This window comes from Syngnathus leptorhynchus, chromosome 4, assembly GCF_054491065.1.
Source record: "Syngnathus leptorhynchus isolate UIUO chromosome 4, UIUO_Slep, whole genome shotgun sequence".
NCBI lineage: Eukaryota > Metazoa > Chordata > Actinopteri > Syngnathiformes > Syngnathidae > Syngnathus > Syngnathus leptorhynchus.
Window position 1 is genome coordinate 9,978,384 of NC_141198.1, and position 16,823 is coordinate 9,995,206.

Genomic DNA, 16,823 nt, shown 5'->3' on the forward strand with positions numbered 1-16,823 from the left:
CACCTGTTCTTAGAAGTGACCATCCAGCAAAAAGAAGTCATTTACTGCTCAATTTTGGTGATCTCTTGATGTTTCCATTTTGTAAAGAAATGAACATTTAAAAAGTAATTCATAAAGGAATGATACCGTAAAAGCTAACGGGTAACAATAATTACAGACCTATTTCATTATATAAATAGTTTGATTAAAGAGCTTCGGCATAATAATAACATTGAATATACATCATAAATCTGTTATAGTTGTATGTCTGATTGATATTATCTTGTTATTTAAATTAATTGATAACCACATTATTATTATTATCTCAATACTTATTTGCACTTTATTGCATTACTTACTAAAAACCTTTTTGTTAAACAGCTCTAACATAACGTACATCTATTTATTTGTCTTATGAAATACCTCACACTCAGAAATGGAAAAAAAAAACATGGAAAAAGAAGTCGGACAGATAGTTTTTACGATTTTTGTAGAAAACATACTCAACGCATCGACACTTAACCCCCAAATCGTTATCAAGCCCGTTCCTACCTTGTGTTGGTAGCCGTGCACGGAGCATTGAGGTCCCCGGTTATAAGAGGCAGAGGATCGGTGGTGGTGCGGATGGAGGTCGAGCGTGGAGCGTGCGTGCGTGCGCGCGCGCGTGCGCCTCTCGCACGCTTCCCAGTGATCGATGCAACCTCGCGTTCACTCAGCCCAGGCACACTCTGTCCTGTTGAAATTGCATTTGCCGCTTTTCGTTTATGTCCGAATAGTGATTATTTTATATGACGTCATGTTTTATGGTATTACAGCAGTTGGGATTGCGTTTAAAGAACAAATCTATCATGTAATGAGGAAAAAATGATATTTGTTTTGATACTTTCATACTTGAAATGATGCATTTTATGTTGAAAATGTATGAACATGCATTTTTTGATATTAGACATGGACACAGCGCTCCAATTTGAGAAATTGTGGACCTGAATTGTATCCACTTCAGTTCAGACAAATTCTGTTCAGTTTAGAAAACACAAAACAAAAACAGCAGAACATAGAAAGCCATTTCAATACACGTTTTAGTAAGCGATCCTAAAATCCCACTGTGTATTTTTTGTCTTGACAAATTCCTGCAAGAAGAAACAAAAATAAAAAAAATACCTCAAAGTGCAATATGAGGTACATCCTTTTCCTTTGAACATGAAGAATGAATTACAAAATGTCCACATCAGTGAAAAAGAAAAAACAAACAAAAGCAATGCAATCACTGTCAGACGCTGTTGCAAGGCTTGCATTCGAGTCATGTTCAAATAAATGGATGTTATCAATGCATAATTCTGTGACGCTTTTATTTGGAAACGATGCTGATGTTTTTATAACCTTTACATGTATGCTAGGACTTGCTAATTGCATTAACACGATGTGTTATTAGTATACCTGTTGAAGTAATATTGGAATGTAGTCCAATATTTTGTGAATGTAAAATAATTCATATAAACTGTGAATGTAAGCTGTTTTTATTATAATATTTTTAATATGGTGTGAAGTGAAATGATTTAAGTGATGGCTTTAACAGTGCAGCAGCTGTTGTCATAGCAATAAAAAAGATATTTCACATTCAGTGACAAGCATCGTTGTTTTGAAACTGGTTGTATAAATGTGGACCAATGTCAGGAAGAGGATTGATTTGAACTAGCTAAAGCACTTTGAGATGCATTTTATTGTACAAAAAGTGCAGTATAGTTCATTTGGTTCATTTATTATGAATGAATATTTCGAATATTTCCACAGCGATGTAGCAATTGTTGGACTGACAGTTCCTTTGAATTATTTCTTTGTTTGAGAACCCTTTGACCCATGTTGCCAAGGAAACAACACCTGCATGAGTGTGGCAAATTTATGCCAAATTGATTCGTTTGGGTTTTGCTTGAACGATTATGTTCAACATTTGACATGAAGAATCTACATAATTCCCCTCACTTGATTCTGCTGCACCTGATCAACAGCTACAACGTTATTTTTTCCTGGCAAGTTTTCTAATGGATATTGTACCACTGTAAAAATATATTACACATTTTTTTTTCAAAATACACAATATAGCATCACATAGATTATTTGTGCCATTGGAAGAGAAAGTAGAACAGCACAAAGAAACAAGAAAGAGTGAAACAGAATGAAGTGAGTGCTCATGTCATACAAACAGCTAATGTGTTGAACACCTGCCCAGATGGTCACCCCGCTGCTTGAATGAATGTTGGACGTGGCTCTCCTGTTTGAGGAGTAATCATTCATTTTAGTCAAACACGTTTGCACAAGCAACTGAGGGTTGTCTGATAAGGATGAGACGGGAAGTGATGTCCGAATGTTTTGTGAGCCTTGTGGACAAGATGTTTCACTCCAAAAGCGGCCCCGGGCTTTGCTGATGTAAGAGGGCTCGTTGACAATCGATCCAGTCTGGTCTGGGGAATCCTGATATTATCCTCACAGCGGGAAGTGCGTTGGCATCGTGTCTCTGTCATGGTCATTTTCATTTGAAGTTAAGTCGGGTAGCTGTCCTGCTCACATGCAACTGCTTGGAGTCATGTTGGCAGGAGCTGTTACCGATCTGGTTAAAGTAGACTACTGACCAACTCCTTTATTTTCTAATAAGTATTGACACAAAAGGATTTTTTGAATCTAAATCATTTACAATATTTTAAATACAGTGAAGCTTAAAAAATTAAAATGCTATATATACTATTATGTATGGGTGTGTGTTTATCTCTCTCTCTCTCTCTCTCTCTCTATCTATCTATCTATCTATCTATCTATCTATCTATCTATCTATCTATCTATAGAGAGAGAGATATATATATATTCCTATATTCCCATATTCCCACGTTACGATCATGAAGTGATTCCTTGTTTTTATAAATGGGAAGGGTTGTTTGTCTGGTTTGTCTTTTTCATCACAAACTAAGAAAAAACAGCTTATTGCACCTGAACAAACAAACTGTAATATGAGCAAGGATCAACTACACAATGTACAGCATGTGTTCATGCTCCAAAACGTTACAGACGCCAGTGTCTAATGGCTTCAACTTTGAATGACTGTGGACGCTGATTGTGCTCGGTGATACTCAAAGGTCACGGAAATGAAAAGAAAGAACATACTGCTTCCATTAAATGTCCATTTGCCACCGCTCTATCAGAAATAACGGAAAACGTGATGGAGGCTTCGAATTCGAAGAATATTAAAGTTAGTGGATAAAAGCATTGTATATGGGTGGGAGGGGCTGTGCTATATGCATTTACTGCAATTGAAGATTACCTGATCTTTCTAGCCAACAAAATTGCATGTTATTTTAATTGACTATATCAGTGGTTCTTAAACGATTTTTGCAGTGCCCCCCCTTTCAGAGATGAAATTATTTTGAGCAATTTGAAAATTACTAGACTACATATATATATATATATATATATATATATATATTGAAATTTTCAAAAATTACACTTGTTAAATCTCACCTTGGCAGCTAGTGAAAACAAGTTTTGATGGTGATATATGAAGTGGTGAACATGGTGAAGCAGCATTTAACTGTTATGCTTCAAGTTACCAACAGATGAATTTACCAGTTTTGGGAGAGTTCTCTAAAATAATGGTATCATGGTATTTTATATATTATGTAAAATATGAATGGGTTTCGAGGCAAATGTAAGAAAAATTGCTGAAAGGAGGAGAGGCAGCAGACCTGACTGATTTTAACAGCTGGAGCAGGCAGCACAACCATGGATTCAACATAAAAAAAAAAAAGTCCCAATCAGTGACCTGCTGCATGGATGGAAGCTGTGCCATTGTCCATTTTACAGCTATTGATTGATTGCACTTTTGTTCAGACAACCACTGGAGAACACAGACAGATTATTTCACGTAGACAAGTAAAAAGTACCTGATTAGCCAAGCAGAGTGAAATCCAACTCTGTGACTGATTATGTGGAATTACCATTTGATCACAATTGGAGTGTGGCTTAGCCTAAACACTAAGAAATAATTGAACAACACTAGAACACCAGGACATGAGAGTTGTGCAGTGACGTACTTGCCACGATGCTTGAGAAAGACTTACAGTAGTTGACAGTGACATCACGGCCCCAGTTGACCTGCATTGTCGAAATACTTCGGAGGAGGTTCTGAAAAGTGACTGGCAAAATGTATTGATTGAAAAAAAAGATGATGAAATACAATGAAAGATATGTACTTGTGTTGATATACAAAGTCCAGGTGACAAAAAAAATATAGTGCCTGTTACGGCTGTCAAACTGTGTGAGCAAACTATTTTCAACAATGTACATGCTTTGGTTTACAAATTCAAGGAAAGAGTTCGAAGCAAAATGTATCACAGCGATGTTTGCTTCTTCTATTTTCCCTCACTGCACCATGCAGGCTCGACAGCTAATGATTGCCTTGCCAAGACATCTATCTAGTAGGATGATGCGCAATGGGACGTTGGTTAGAAGAAGCTTTTCGTGTTTCATGATGAGGCTGCGGAGCATAATGTTGTTGTCCTGACAGCTTGTGAGCAAGAATCAAGTGGAGCACAACTCAATAGATTATCATTTGATAACAGTGCTTGCAAAAGAGTAATTGTGCCGTTTTCTATTGTTTTTCTGACTCTCCGTAATTCTAGTACTGAAAGATAAAACGTGAAGAATCAAATTCAAATAGTTATAGACAAATTGCTCCAAAACATTTTTTGATCTAAGAGTGTTTTCTAGTTTGCTGTACTTTTATTCCCTACCTTTTAAAATGCTACCTTCTAAAAATGAATGAGAGTCGATTACCTAATACTACCCAAATGATACATGATTTATATTTTTTCAAAATGTAATTGTTTATTAGTTGTTAATTTAAGTAAAAGATAAAATAGGTAAAAAGGCAAAAAGTCAGTTGTCAAAAAGGGTGAGAAAAGTAGACTGGTCCCAGACAGTCTAGTCTAAAAATTCAGCCTCCACACAAAAAGCACGAGTAAAACCAGAAACACACACACACACACACACACACCTAACACCTGACAGAAGAAACGTTTTAACGTACGATTCAGGCCTCAACCCTTGTTAACAAATATTTACAGATTGATGTGCATGGATTGTCCAGATGATGGCAGTGCTGTTTAATGTCATGTTCCTACATACAGAACTGCTTGTATTGAAGTCGTGACACGGCCTGTCACCAGGCCCAATGCTTCTGGAGAAGTTGATTTATTCCAAATTGTTGCTTGCTTGATTCTCCCATCGGCACTCAATTTAATTTTGGCCAACCTCCCCAAAATGTTCTAGAAAAGGAAAAGCAGTGGCACATATTAATTTTTCATTCGTAACCAAAATGTTGGCATACCAAAAGCAGGTCACATATTTTAAAACTCGAGTAAACCTACAAACGCGCAAAAAAAATGGTGCCATCTGTAATTAGAGGGGAAAAACACAGACAATGTTAATGAAAGCCTTTCACAAAATATTATGGAACTCCTCATGTTGATGCCATTCAGGTGTTCACCACTGCACAACATAATTACAATGAAATAATAAGCATGTTGCTGAATGAATACAAGCAGAATATTGACTATGGTTTTGAATATAATGATATGAGGCAATCATAATGTGGCAGGTCGATCTATTTGGAAATGTATTGAGCCCTTCCTAAAGTTGTGCATGATCAAATTACTTGCTAGAAAAATCAAAACAATCAAAGCAAAAACTGCCAAATAAAAGCAATAAATAAATTGTACACTAAAACGAAATGGAACTGGGATCAGTAGTGTTATAAATACATGTCAGGAATCGCTCCTAAAATAACTGCTGAGAAAAACAAAGCCCAAGACATTAGCAAAGTCCTGTATAAGGAAGACAACATAGACACAGTCAAGCTATATCTACGTACATATATGCATTCATAATACTTATAAATAATACAAATGTCTTATTTTATTGGTATAATAAGAGCTTGCAAATATTTTCCACCCACATTCTACTTTTGATATTATTTTCCCATTACCCTATTTATGAAATGAAATTAATTTTTTGCGCAACCTTGCTTTCCAATAGAAGTGGAGCTGGAATGCTTACTTTTACTGCCACCTAATGCACATTATAACTTGATTTTACACACACACACACACACACACACACACACACACACACACACACACACACACACACACACACACACACACACACACACACACACACACACACACACACACAGACGTGACACAAATTATAAGACATGCACATACTGCAAAAACGGATTTGTTTTACCGGAAGCAAGATTTCACTTACCTTGTTCGACTACAGTACATGATAAGAGTATAATAAAAGAAATGCCAGCTGGAAGCTTTGGTATCATCCGACTAAATCTATGCAAGTGCGTAACATTGTGAAGGATCCACGGAAATGACCAGAAATGGACAATTTCAATCGAAATGGAAGACTTCCTGTGTCCTTTCGGTTATGTCTTCTTGGGATTTTTTTTTCTTTCTCATGACAGACAGGAGATGGCCTGAGGGAGATGTGGTGAATCAGCAGGGAGCACACATGCAACGAATAGTTTACATTTCTATTTTTATTTCTCAGTGCAACACAACTATGGCGCTATCTCACACATAGCGCACAAAAGGAGTCAGGGGACAAAAGTAACTGATGAGGTGAATGAATTTTTCATGTCACTCAATGAACCTGGCGAGTAAGCAGACCGGCGGTGTAGACTACTAGCTTTGTGAGACGTTGCTCTAAAAGGAAAAAAAAAAAAAAAAAAAAAAAGGTGGGTATTCCAGCCTGGATTTTTTTAATGATTAAACTGTGGCAGGACAAGATGAATCTGCCATGTATAATGTGATTTGTGGGGTTCTTTCATGGCATGATTAGAATATTACTGCGTACAGTGCATCTCACTTGACACATTCATCAAAAGTTGTCTTTAAAGTGGTTTTCTCCAAAAAAGTTTGTTAATAGCCGTAAGTGGAATTGGTGATATTTTACGTGCAGCTTGTCATCTGTTACTGCAAATTGATGGAAAACTCCTGATAGGAATTAACTCGGATTTTGTGGGCAGCAAATTCAAAAAGGGTGATTTAGATTCGTTTTTTTCTTATAAATTTGTTTATTCATAACATTTAGATACGATAACTAACTAATAAGTTCACAGTCTCACTGATGAAAGCGGATACCCAAATTGATTTCACAGGACAGGCTTTTAGTACTTATGAAATTCATATTCCTAGACTAGGAATCCTAGGAAGCATATTTTGCTAAAGATAAATAGATAAATTATTATGTCATATTGTGCATTTTTGTTTTTAAATTAAAACCACAAGCATCAGCCTATCAGTTTGTATGTCAATTATTGCTTGTAACTTCATACTCAAATTCATTCAGTGTTAAGTTTCACGTCGATGTCGCAACGTTTTCTCTCTCGAGCTTGTCCGGACATCTTCGTGCTGGACCTCACTGTTCACTGGAGGCTCCTCATTGGCTGCTAGGAATCACAGTGATAGCTTCAGTAGTATGCTGCTTGGCAGTCCTCATCCTTCTTTTTCTTGCAATGTGAAGCTGTGGCAAACACACACACACACACACACACACACACACACAAAGAAGCAGATGATGACCACACTGCCTGAAAACAATGTCACAGTAGTTTGATTTGCTTGCTATTTCTGACCCTTCAGCCCACAAACACTTGATTGAGGTTCCCTTGGATTTGTCTGGGGGATTGTTGAGGACCGTGCGCTATAGGAGACTAAGAATCCAATCTTGAGGGTTTAGTGTTGCAGTGTTTTTTTGTTTTTTTGCTGAGAACTGAGTGGATTCTCACTCAGAAGAATGAAGAATAACATGAATATACTCCTCTCAGTATGCTCTGTCTGCATGTCCTGCTACCGCGTGTGTTTATAGATCTGTTCTTTCAAGCTTTACAATTAGTACTGTTGAGTTGGTACTGTTTTCTTTTGCCCATCTATGGCATTGCGTGCTAGCATAAAATGAACCATCTCAGATTTTTTATTGCAACTCCTCTTACGTTTCTTCATAAATGAATTGGCTCATAGAATATTTGATTTCTGAAACATTGCACAACAGTGGACATGTATACAGCCTTCATAATCCATAAAATAAAAAATGTTAACGACATGGACATTGCTATCACGTCCACCGTACATGTCTGTACAGGAAAACTTGCACTTTTTCATACCGATAAGAAAAAAACAAATTAAAACAAACTTGATTTTCAAGTCCTTTTACAACTCCTTTTTGGGGTATGTGTGGTGCCACCGCGCATTCATTTTCCTGAATTTTTATAATTTTTCCTTTAGATTTTATAACAATGGATTTTGAATAACCATTTACAACCATTTACCATTTTAGTGCTCTGTTTTCATAGCGCTTGGATATAAATACTGGAACATCTTGATCTTAGTCTGCGGCTAAAACACACTCATTCAATCAAGTCAAAAAATAAATATCAACAAATTTGGGCTTTTGTCTGTATTTAGATTTTTTTTTTTAATGACCTCATTGTTGACAGTATTCTAATTGTTATATTTAAGAATGTATTGGATACATCTCATCCTCTGTTTCAACTTGGAGTAACTAATGATCATGAAAAACAGATACAATCCCTGAACTAGTCATCAGGATGGTGTATACGTGACAGACTGTGTGGGCCATTGGCAATGTTGATAAGGGCTGCCGTCATATGAAAACGAGCATTTTTCTGAAAACAAAGTCGCCTAAGTCACCTTTATGTGAAATGTAGCCCTTCAGCCCTCAAGGGATCAGGCATTTTATTGACTTGTCAAGTCACAGCTGTGAATAGTTTGCTCTCCGTTTCTACAGCAGAGCGGCACGACTTTAAGAAACACGTATCTGAGTTGAACTCATCTAGAAAGCGCCCTTCAAATGACGTTATTTTTTTTTTTTTTATATGCCCCTATGTCTCTTGTTTCATAGCAATATTGGTCATGCCTGTAAAATACCACCAGTATTTATGATACATACAGTGGCATAAAGGAACAGAGTAAATATTTAGAAATCAAGTATTGTACTTCCATAAAACTGAGTTACATAAGCAAACACGGGTGGGGCAACCGAACACGTGTTACCATATAAAGGAGGAATGAGTGAATATCTCTACGTTCTGGCTTACACATTCCAAATATCTGAACTAATCCTTGATAAGCACCTGTAAATTACATGGTCTGGAACAATTCATTTTCAACTCTGCTCTGAAATCACCAGGATTTTGAACAATGTGTCGGATACCTACTAAAGGAAAGCGTTGTTATTTAAATAATGTAAGCTATATAATTCAGCAGTTAGAACATTTAGAACTCACTGAGGCAAAAGCAGCATATAGATGTGTGTTTGAGGGTTAGACTCGAATAGCTCATGGCAGATTATGATGGATTTCTAATCTGTTCATTTATTTAATAACTCTTTCATACTGTTCTTATAAGTGGTAAAAGGCATTATATCATCATATTGTCACCATGATCATAGAATATTAGGTCAATTCTGTCCACAAAGATATTTCTTAAGTTTAATTCTATTGGTAAGTTCCCGGCACTTTTGTTGATTAAAAACGGTCCTGTAGTCTGCAAGTGACTGCACTTACACATTACGCAGTTCCAAATTCAGAATAAACAGTGTGATAAACACCCTGCGCAGATAATTGGACAGAGTGTTCTGTGCATATATGATAAAGATTTATCTGATGTGTCGGGTGTTGGATATGGTCCTCGGAGGCCCTCACGACTGGCAGAGGTCCACGCTAATATTTGCTGATATGCACCACAAATCTCAATGTGTCAGCCATACTCGGATGCTAAATCCACTCTCTGAATTCACATATCAAAATGCTGACCACAAAATGCTGCATGAGCAGTACGACCATTTCCAATCAATTCAGGACATGAATTACTCATATCATAAAATAACTGATCATTTTGAAATGTAAGTGTTAAGTTCTAGTTGAATATTGTAATACTGAAACATCAAATGTTTTCTATGATTTGTATTTCCGTGCTGTTTTGCTGATCGCACTGAAGAAAGCCTAATATGGAAATCAGCCTTCACAATATGCAATGCAGTTTGATCTATTTTTTTAAATGGAATATTTCCAAATCCCAACTCAGTCTGCAATTATCCCATTTTATAATCAATGGCATCAGCTTCTTTTTTTATTTATCGATCATGGGTTAGCCTCCAGCACACCATCGACCCTCGTGAGGATAAAGCGGTTCAGATAATTGATGGATGGATGGATGGATGGATAAATGCTTTATTATTCTAATGCTTTGTCCTTGAGTTTGCAGATAGAATAACTAAAAATAGAATTCAACAATAAATCTATAAATAATATATCAATTTCCTTTTTCTCTATTTGTTGTGTTATAAAGTTTAGCAGATGAATGACTGCTTTTTAACCGGTTGCAGGATTCTTTATCTGCAACAAAATGTGGTAAATAATGTGATTTGTCCATTTTTGTTTTGCCTTGGCTTTGGTAGATTATTGATGAACTGTCACATGACAGCCCACTAATGCTGCACTGTGTTGAGAAGATCAAGGGTTAGATGAGGACATCAGACGTCTGTCCCTATAACATTCATGTGGTAGGAGAATGTTTGCATGTAGAAAAAGGCAATATGAAACAAAACAATAAGTGTAGTTAAGACTCATAAAAACTGTTTGAAGGAAAGTGAAGATTAGAAAATCAGGTTTAAAAAAACAACAACAAAAAAACACTTACAATCTGACCTCCGGTTGTGATAAGTCACTGAACTGTGAGCTGCCATTGGACTGGAGAGGAACTGGGGAAGCCTCTTCGCTCTTGTTCCCTCGAGCACTGGCCAAGCTACCAGTTGGAGTTTTTTGGAAAGAACCCGTCAGACCTGACTCAGCTCGCCATTGAAAGCAGGAGCAGCGAGTCTGCACTTCTTTGTAGAATGTATTGAGCCAGAGGGTGGACAGCCACGGACAGCTCAGGAGGTGCTTGAAGGCAGCGCGGAACTCCGGGCTCCGGCAGTAGATGATGGGATTGAGGCCAGAGTTGACATAACCAAGCCAGTTCAAAAGTCTGAAGATCCTCTCCGACGGAACGCTTCGGTCAAAAGCGTTGATGATGTTGGCAACAAAAAACGGCAACCAGCACACCGTAAACGTCCCCATGATGATCCCCAAAGTTTTTAGGGCCTTGTGTTCTTTGACGAGCGACAACCGAGATGGTCTTCGCTTAATGCCCTTCCGCGCCATAGCGGTGTTGCCCGTAGCTTGGCTTATGCATAGCGTCTGGAGGGTTGGATTGTTCATATCAGAATCGACTTGCGTGTGCATTCTTGGACACTCGTGCTTGAAACGCATTCGGCTTTTATCGATGAGCTGCACCTGTCGTCTTGCTATTAGGAAGACCTTTGCATACACAAAGATCATGATAAAGAGTGGAATGTAAAAAGACACTGTGGAAGATACGATGGCATAAGCCCAGTTGGTGACAAAGTCACAGCAGGTGGGGTCATTGTAGCACATTCTGGCTTCATATTCATCGTCTGCACGCCAGTAGCCTTTCATAATTGGTACAAAAGAGATTAAGGCGGAAACGAGCCAAACCAAACAAACAATTACCCTGGCGCGCCACTTACTCAGTAAAACCTGGTGTCGGAGCGGCCTGGTAATCGCTATGTAACGGTCCACGGCTATCACGCAGAGAGTTTCTATGCTCGCTGTCACACATAAGACGTCCACTGAAGTCCAGAAATCACAAAAGGTTTCGTCTAGCTGCCAGTTGCCCGTCAGTACAACGGTGGCCCCCAGAGGCACCACCAGGACCCCCATGATGAGGTCAGCACACGCCAATGACATGATGAAGATGTTCGTCGTTGTCTGGAGCTGGGAAGTAGAAGCTATCGCGATGATGACCAGCAGGTTTCCTACAACGATGATAATGATGACAGCGACTAGTACGACGAGGATCCAGGATCCCGCGGCGGGGTGGTAGGGGGCTGTGTGGTTCCTCAAAGCAGCTGATGCACTCAGGTTGCCGTCCATTCTTCACCAGTTTAGTCACTACATGTTTTGCACAGCAATATTTTTTCTTAAGTTATAAATATGATAACTGCTTGCAAAAAGCAGATGTTCTTACATTTCTCGACTCTGGAGGATTGTTTGGCCGCATTCAAACTTCAGCCCGGACTTCCCATGCTTCCACAAACGAGGACCTCTTAATGGAGTCAACATGTTCTCCGCAAAAAATACATTTCCCTCAATGCCGAAACAAGTTCGCTGAGTTAGTAGAAGTCCCCCAAAAAAGTCAGTCTTGTACACTACAACATCAGATCAGCCATCACAGACAGCAGCACAATCCACAACTGCTACAGTTTGATAATGACAGAGATCAGCGGCGCTGTGGCAAGAAGTGCACGAGTGCATCAGACTGAGAGCCCACCTTTTTCATCTGCTCTTTCGCTCCCGCCCTCGCTCTCTCCCTTCTCAGCTCTCTATGATTGTATCGGCCGAGGGGAGGAGTTGAAGGGTGTGAGCGTTGTCCAGTGTGCAGAAACCAAACATGCATTAGTGGCTTCACTCAATCATGAAGATACATACTGTTTACACTAACAACACCTAAGCAGTGGTTTTACATGCACTGTATTTCTTAATATCTCCTTGCCTTGAATGAAGTGGACGTTGTTAAGTACATAAAAGTAGACACCTTATGTATATATTATAATAAATGCCCTAAGATGCAAGTCTACTCACATCTTTACTTGAAAGTAGCGTCAATATATATAAAAGAAAGATGAGAAGAGTCTTGGCATTGTTCAAGTATCAAACTATTCCAATTGTATTTATAAGAGGATACATTTTTCCTATCTTCCTTCCTTTTTATCTTTAAAACATGTACAACAGGTACACAACTGAAGTGAATGGCATGAAACTCACAACTTGGTGATGGTCTGTTTACAAAGTTGCTAATGTTGTGTGTTAAACGCGGTAGCCACTCTACTTTTGTTAACCTATTAAGTGTATCTGTCACATGACAGTGTCAACAGTGTGACAGGATTTTCCATGGCCAGCCTCTGTTCAAACTCTTGGATGGTAAATGAAACTGGAGTGACTTAAGCTCTCTGTCGTTTTCCATGAACACGTAAAAAAAAAAAAAAAATGTGTTGTGTGGTTCACTTCTATTGACACTATCTGCGGATGTACTGAAATCTATAGAAGAAGTCATAGTTCTATATTATCCCTCCAGACCACCAGAGGCAGTCCTTATAAGCACGGAATAGGCCATTAGCGTGAAAAGTTGTTTGACTCTATGAGGATTTCACCAAAAGCAACAGTATATTAATAACATAAATTATTAATAACATATGCTTATAGGCAATTTGAGTGCTATTCCAGAAGCGCGAAATAGTTGCCCTACAGTACCAAAGAAATAGCATTAAGTCCTGCTCTGGATATTGCAAAATGTGTGCACTATAAAATGTCATGACAAAATTGATTTGTAATTGAAAATATTCGTATTTTTATTTATTGTATACATATAGCACGTTTGTATCTAGTCTAGACTGCCTGCCCAGACATTAAGGGTGAAATCAACCAAGAAAATTTCTTATCTGCCTTATTTGTAAAAATAATGTGCTGCATAACAGTGTGGGAAATTTACATCATATCCCCACACACATTGAGTTTCTCTGATCATGACAACACAATCCAGAGCCACTCTCAAGTAACTACACTGTCTGAAACACCAGCACAGATATTTTAGAAACATTCTTATGAAAACAACTGGAATTCTTTAAGGCAGACCTACTTTTCCAAATCTGGGTTGATTGAAGACAAATACAGCAAGCTATGCTCAAGTGTAGAAGGTAGTAAAAGCAGCACCAGCAGAAGAATATGACAAGCAAGGTAGTATTTTGCTGGAATCGTCACAACCGTGAAGGGTATGCTGCACGCTGCTACGGCTCTGAAATGAATACAAGACTGTCTTAGATCTCCGGAGGCGGAGGGACCAGACAAAACTGAAAACACATTTCCTTTGTTGAGCTGAGATGACTCGAGGCTCAGAGTGTTTACGGTGAACAAACATGCGACACCCATCTGTGTGGATGAATACCTGATATTCCTTCCATTACAAGCGTTCCTTCCATTTGCATCGTATCTGTTCATTAAGAAACAACACAAGTTTCATTCATTCATTCTGTTTCGCTTATCCTGGGTCGGGTCGCGGGAGCAGCAGCTTACTCAAGAAACTCAAACTTCCTTCTCCCTAGCCACTTTGTCCATCTCGGATCCAAAGACATTCCCAGGACGGCCGGGAGACATAGTCTCTCCAGCATGTTCTGGGTCAGTCTCCGGGCCTCCCTCCAGTGGGACAAGCCCATAACGCCTCACCAGGGAGGTCTCCCTGATAGCCAATCAACCTCAAACGTTCGTAGTGGAGGGGATTTGCGTGTCCCAGTGATCCTAGAAGCTAAGTTGTCTGAGGTGTTATGCACTTGACAGGGTCATCCATGGCAAACAGGTCCTAGGTGAGGAACCAGACAAAGCACAACTCAAAAGACCCCTCATGATGAGTACATTTAATAGATGTTTTTTCCTTGCCTGTCACCAGGCCCCTTGTGGAGCCAGGCCTGGAAGGTGGGGCTCGTTGGTAAGAACCTGGCAGCCAGGCCTGCACCCATGGAGACAACTTGGGTCCCCCTAAACCTCATCACCTGTGGGAAGGGCCAAAAGGGTCAGTGCGATGTTAGCTGGGAAGGCGGGGGACCTTGACATCCGATTCCTGGCTAGCACTAGGCACATGGAATGTCATATAATTCATTAAAACATATTTCTTCTATTGTCTGTACTCTGGGGTCTCCACGAATTTGAGAGATTATAGACAAGACTAGTAAAGTGATGGATGGATGGATGTATACTGTTGGGTAGTCTGTACAGTGTTGAATATGATCTGTAAACATTAAACAGATCTCTCATTCTCTAAAATGTAAAATATTCTCTTCGCCATAGTTTACTCAGGAGACCAAAAAACATCCTGTGAGTGCAGAAAAAAAGGAAAATCATTGCACTCCCATTGTCTCTTAGCTGTAAAAGAAAAAACAGAGATGGTTATCAATCCATTGAACTGGAGAAGAACATTCGGGCAAATGCCTTCCAAGAGACTTGAGATATTCATCTTGTGGGAGTGCAAAGCTGCTTCTCCTTCTTTGGTTCTTAGCACTTTGGATGGTTCTTTGTGTTTCCTCACAACAAATTTAACAAAGAACTGTTTCCATTGATGGTTTGACATCTTCTGTGTGGGTTGGTATCAATAGGCCAACTCGGGGGTACTCACAGAGCTGAGAAGCAACATATACCTGCAGATATCATTGACATCAGCAAAAGATCAATACCATTCAGAGGATCCACCAATTAGTCACAGCAGGAGATAATGGGAGCTTGTCCAGGTTCCAATTTTCTTACTGCGATGCATTGGTCACTCGTGGGCTTTTAACTTTTGTCATGAAGGCATTGCATGACAGTGTTACCTCGGGAGTCAAATATCCTCATAGCTCCTTGTCTTGTCAAATGATGGAAAATGTCTTGGGTGGTTGAAACCTTAAAAGGAATACAGTGATGTGAACGGCTTTGATACGGGTAACTGCAGAAGCATTGACAGCCCTGGGAATGTTCTCTCCTCTTCATGGAAACCTGAAAGACGATCTATTGTAATCATCTGCCATTCAAAAAAAAACTCCAGACATTTATCATCTGTGCTGAAACAGCAGATGAGTATAATATCGCCTGATCTGTGTCAGCCATCTGGATTTTACAAGCTTGTTTTTCAATCCTCTGTATAATTCATCTCTTCTTTGCCAAAGATCCCATGGTAGTGTCTCGCGTTCATTCCACCATCCCCTGATAGCGATAAAACTTGGGGGAGTTAATCTAACAATCATTAATTGCTTCAATTCTTTTTTTTTTTTTTTTGTATCTTTGGATCGTCAACGTCGTCGGGGCTTCAAAGTCACATTAAATTCACAGTTTGTTACATTGAAGATTTGGTTGGGGTTTTTCAGCGCACACCCTTGTTTCTGTACATTAGATGTTTACAAATTCCTTCTGTGAGTGTTTGGAGATCTCAGAAGACAGGAAATAGTCCATTAAAGACTGGAAGTTGGTCAAGACCGGAAGCAGGAGGAGCTCCAATAAAGGCTCTTGTCTTGTTGTCCTTGAAAACTATGAAAACTATTTACATAGAGTGCACAAGTGCTTGGCTCCAAAATTGATTCATTTTGATTTTTGTCCTGGGGCTAGTGTAGTTTCCCATATGTGGGAATTTGGCAGACCTTTTTTTTTCTCAACCCTGGTGCTCCTGACAATTTGGTGACAGAAAGTAACGTAGACCTTAGACCAGTTCGGATCAGGGGAAGGGAACTACATTCGGAATTATTGAGACAGAAGACGTAGACTTCTCCCAGGCCAATTTGACATCAGCCACCCGTGGACTTCTGCAGTTCCTTATTAAGCAGAGCTGCAACTTTCCTATTTTATCAATTTTGTCAGGAACATTGGATTTATAGTCTTATCAAGTTTGCATTTAGAACATTAGATTTGGGGCTATTAAAGAAGAAAGGGTATGAATGATTTGCTGAACACCACATCAATTTCTTGCCTCACGTTTAATCAAAAGATGTTCATTCGCCAAGAGAAGAGAGAGAGTTCAGGGGCATGAATATTACATTGTTAGAAATCTTATCCTTTATCACCTTATGATTTGCATACTTTTTTTTTCATCTGAATGGAAACATATGCTGGGGTTTCCTGGGGTCTT

The 16,823-nt window shown here is 39.0% G+C and overlaps 1 protein-coding gene across 3 annotated transcripts; it reads right to left on the reverse strand.

Moving 5' to 3' along the window:
- Positions 1–6,557: 6,557 nt before the first annotated feature.
- Positions 6,558–12,439, reverse strand: adrb3a (adrenoceptor beta 3a). Of its 3 annotated transcripts, none has more exons than XM_085910784.1 (3): positions 12,150–12,439; positions 10,769–12,073; positions 6,558–7,563 (listed from the first exon to the last, which is right to left on the reverse strand). In XM_085910784.1, the coding sequence occupies exons 2-3, from the start codon at positions 12,053–12,055 to the stop codon at positions 7,480–7,482; spliced, it is 1,371 nt and encodes a 456-aa protein (XP_085766910.1). In that variant the 5' UTR covers positions 12,056–12,073; positions 12,150–12,439; the 3' UTR covers positions 6,558–7,479. The 3 variants fall into 3 exon arrangements, with proteins under 3 accessions (XP_085766910.1, XP_085766912.1, XP_085766911.1); XM_085910786.1 differs by having other exon boundaries at positions 10,769–11,571; positions 11,650–12,439; XM_085910785.1 differs by having other exon boundaries at positions 10,761–12,439.
- Positions 12,440–16,823: the final 4,384 nt, after the last annotated feature.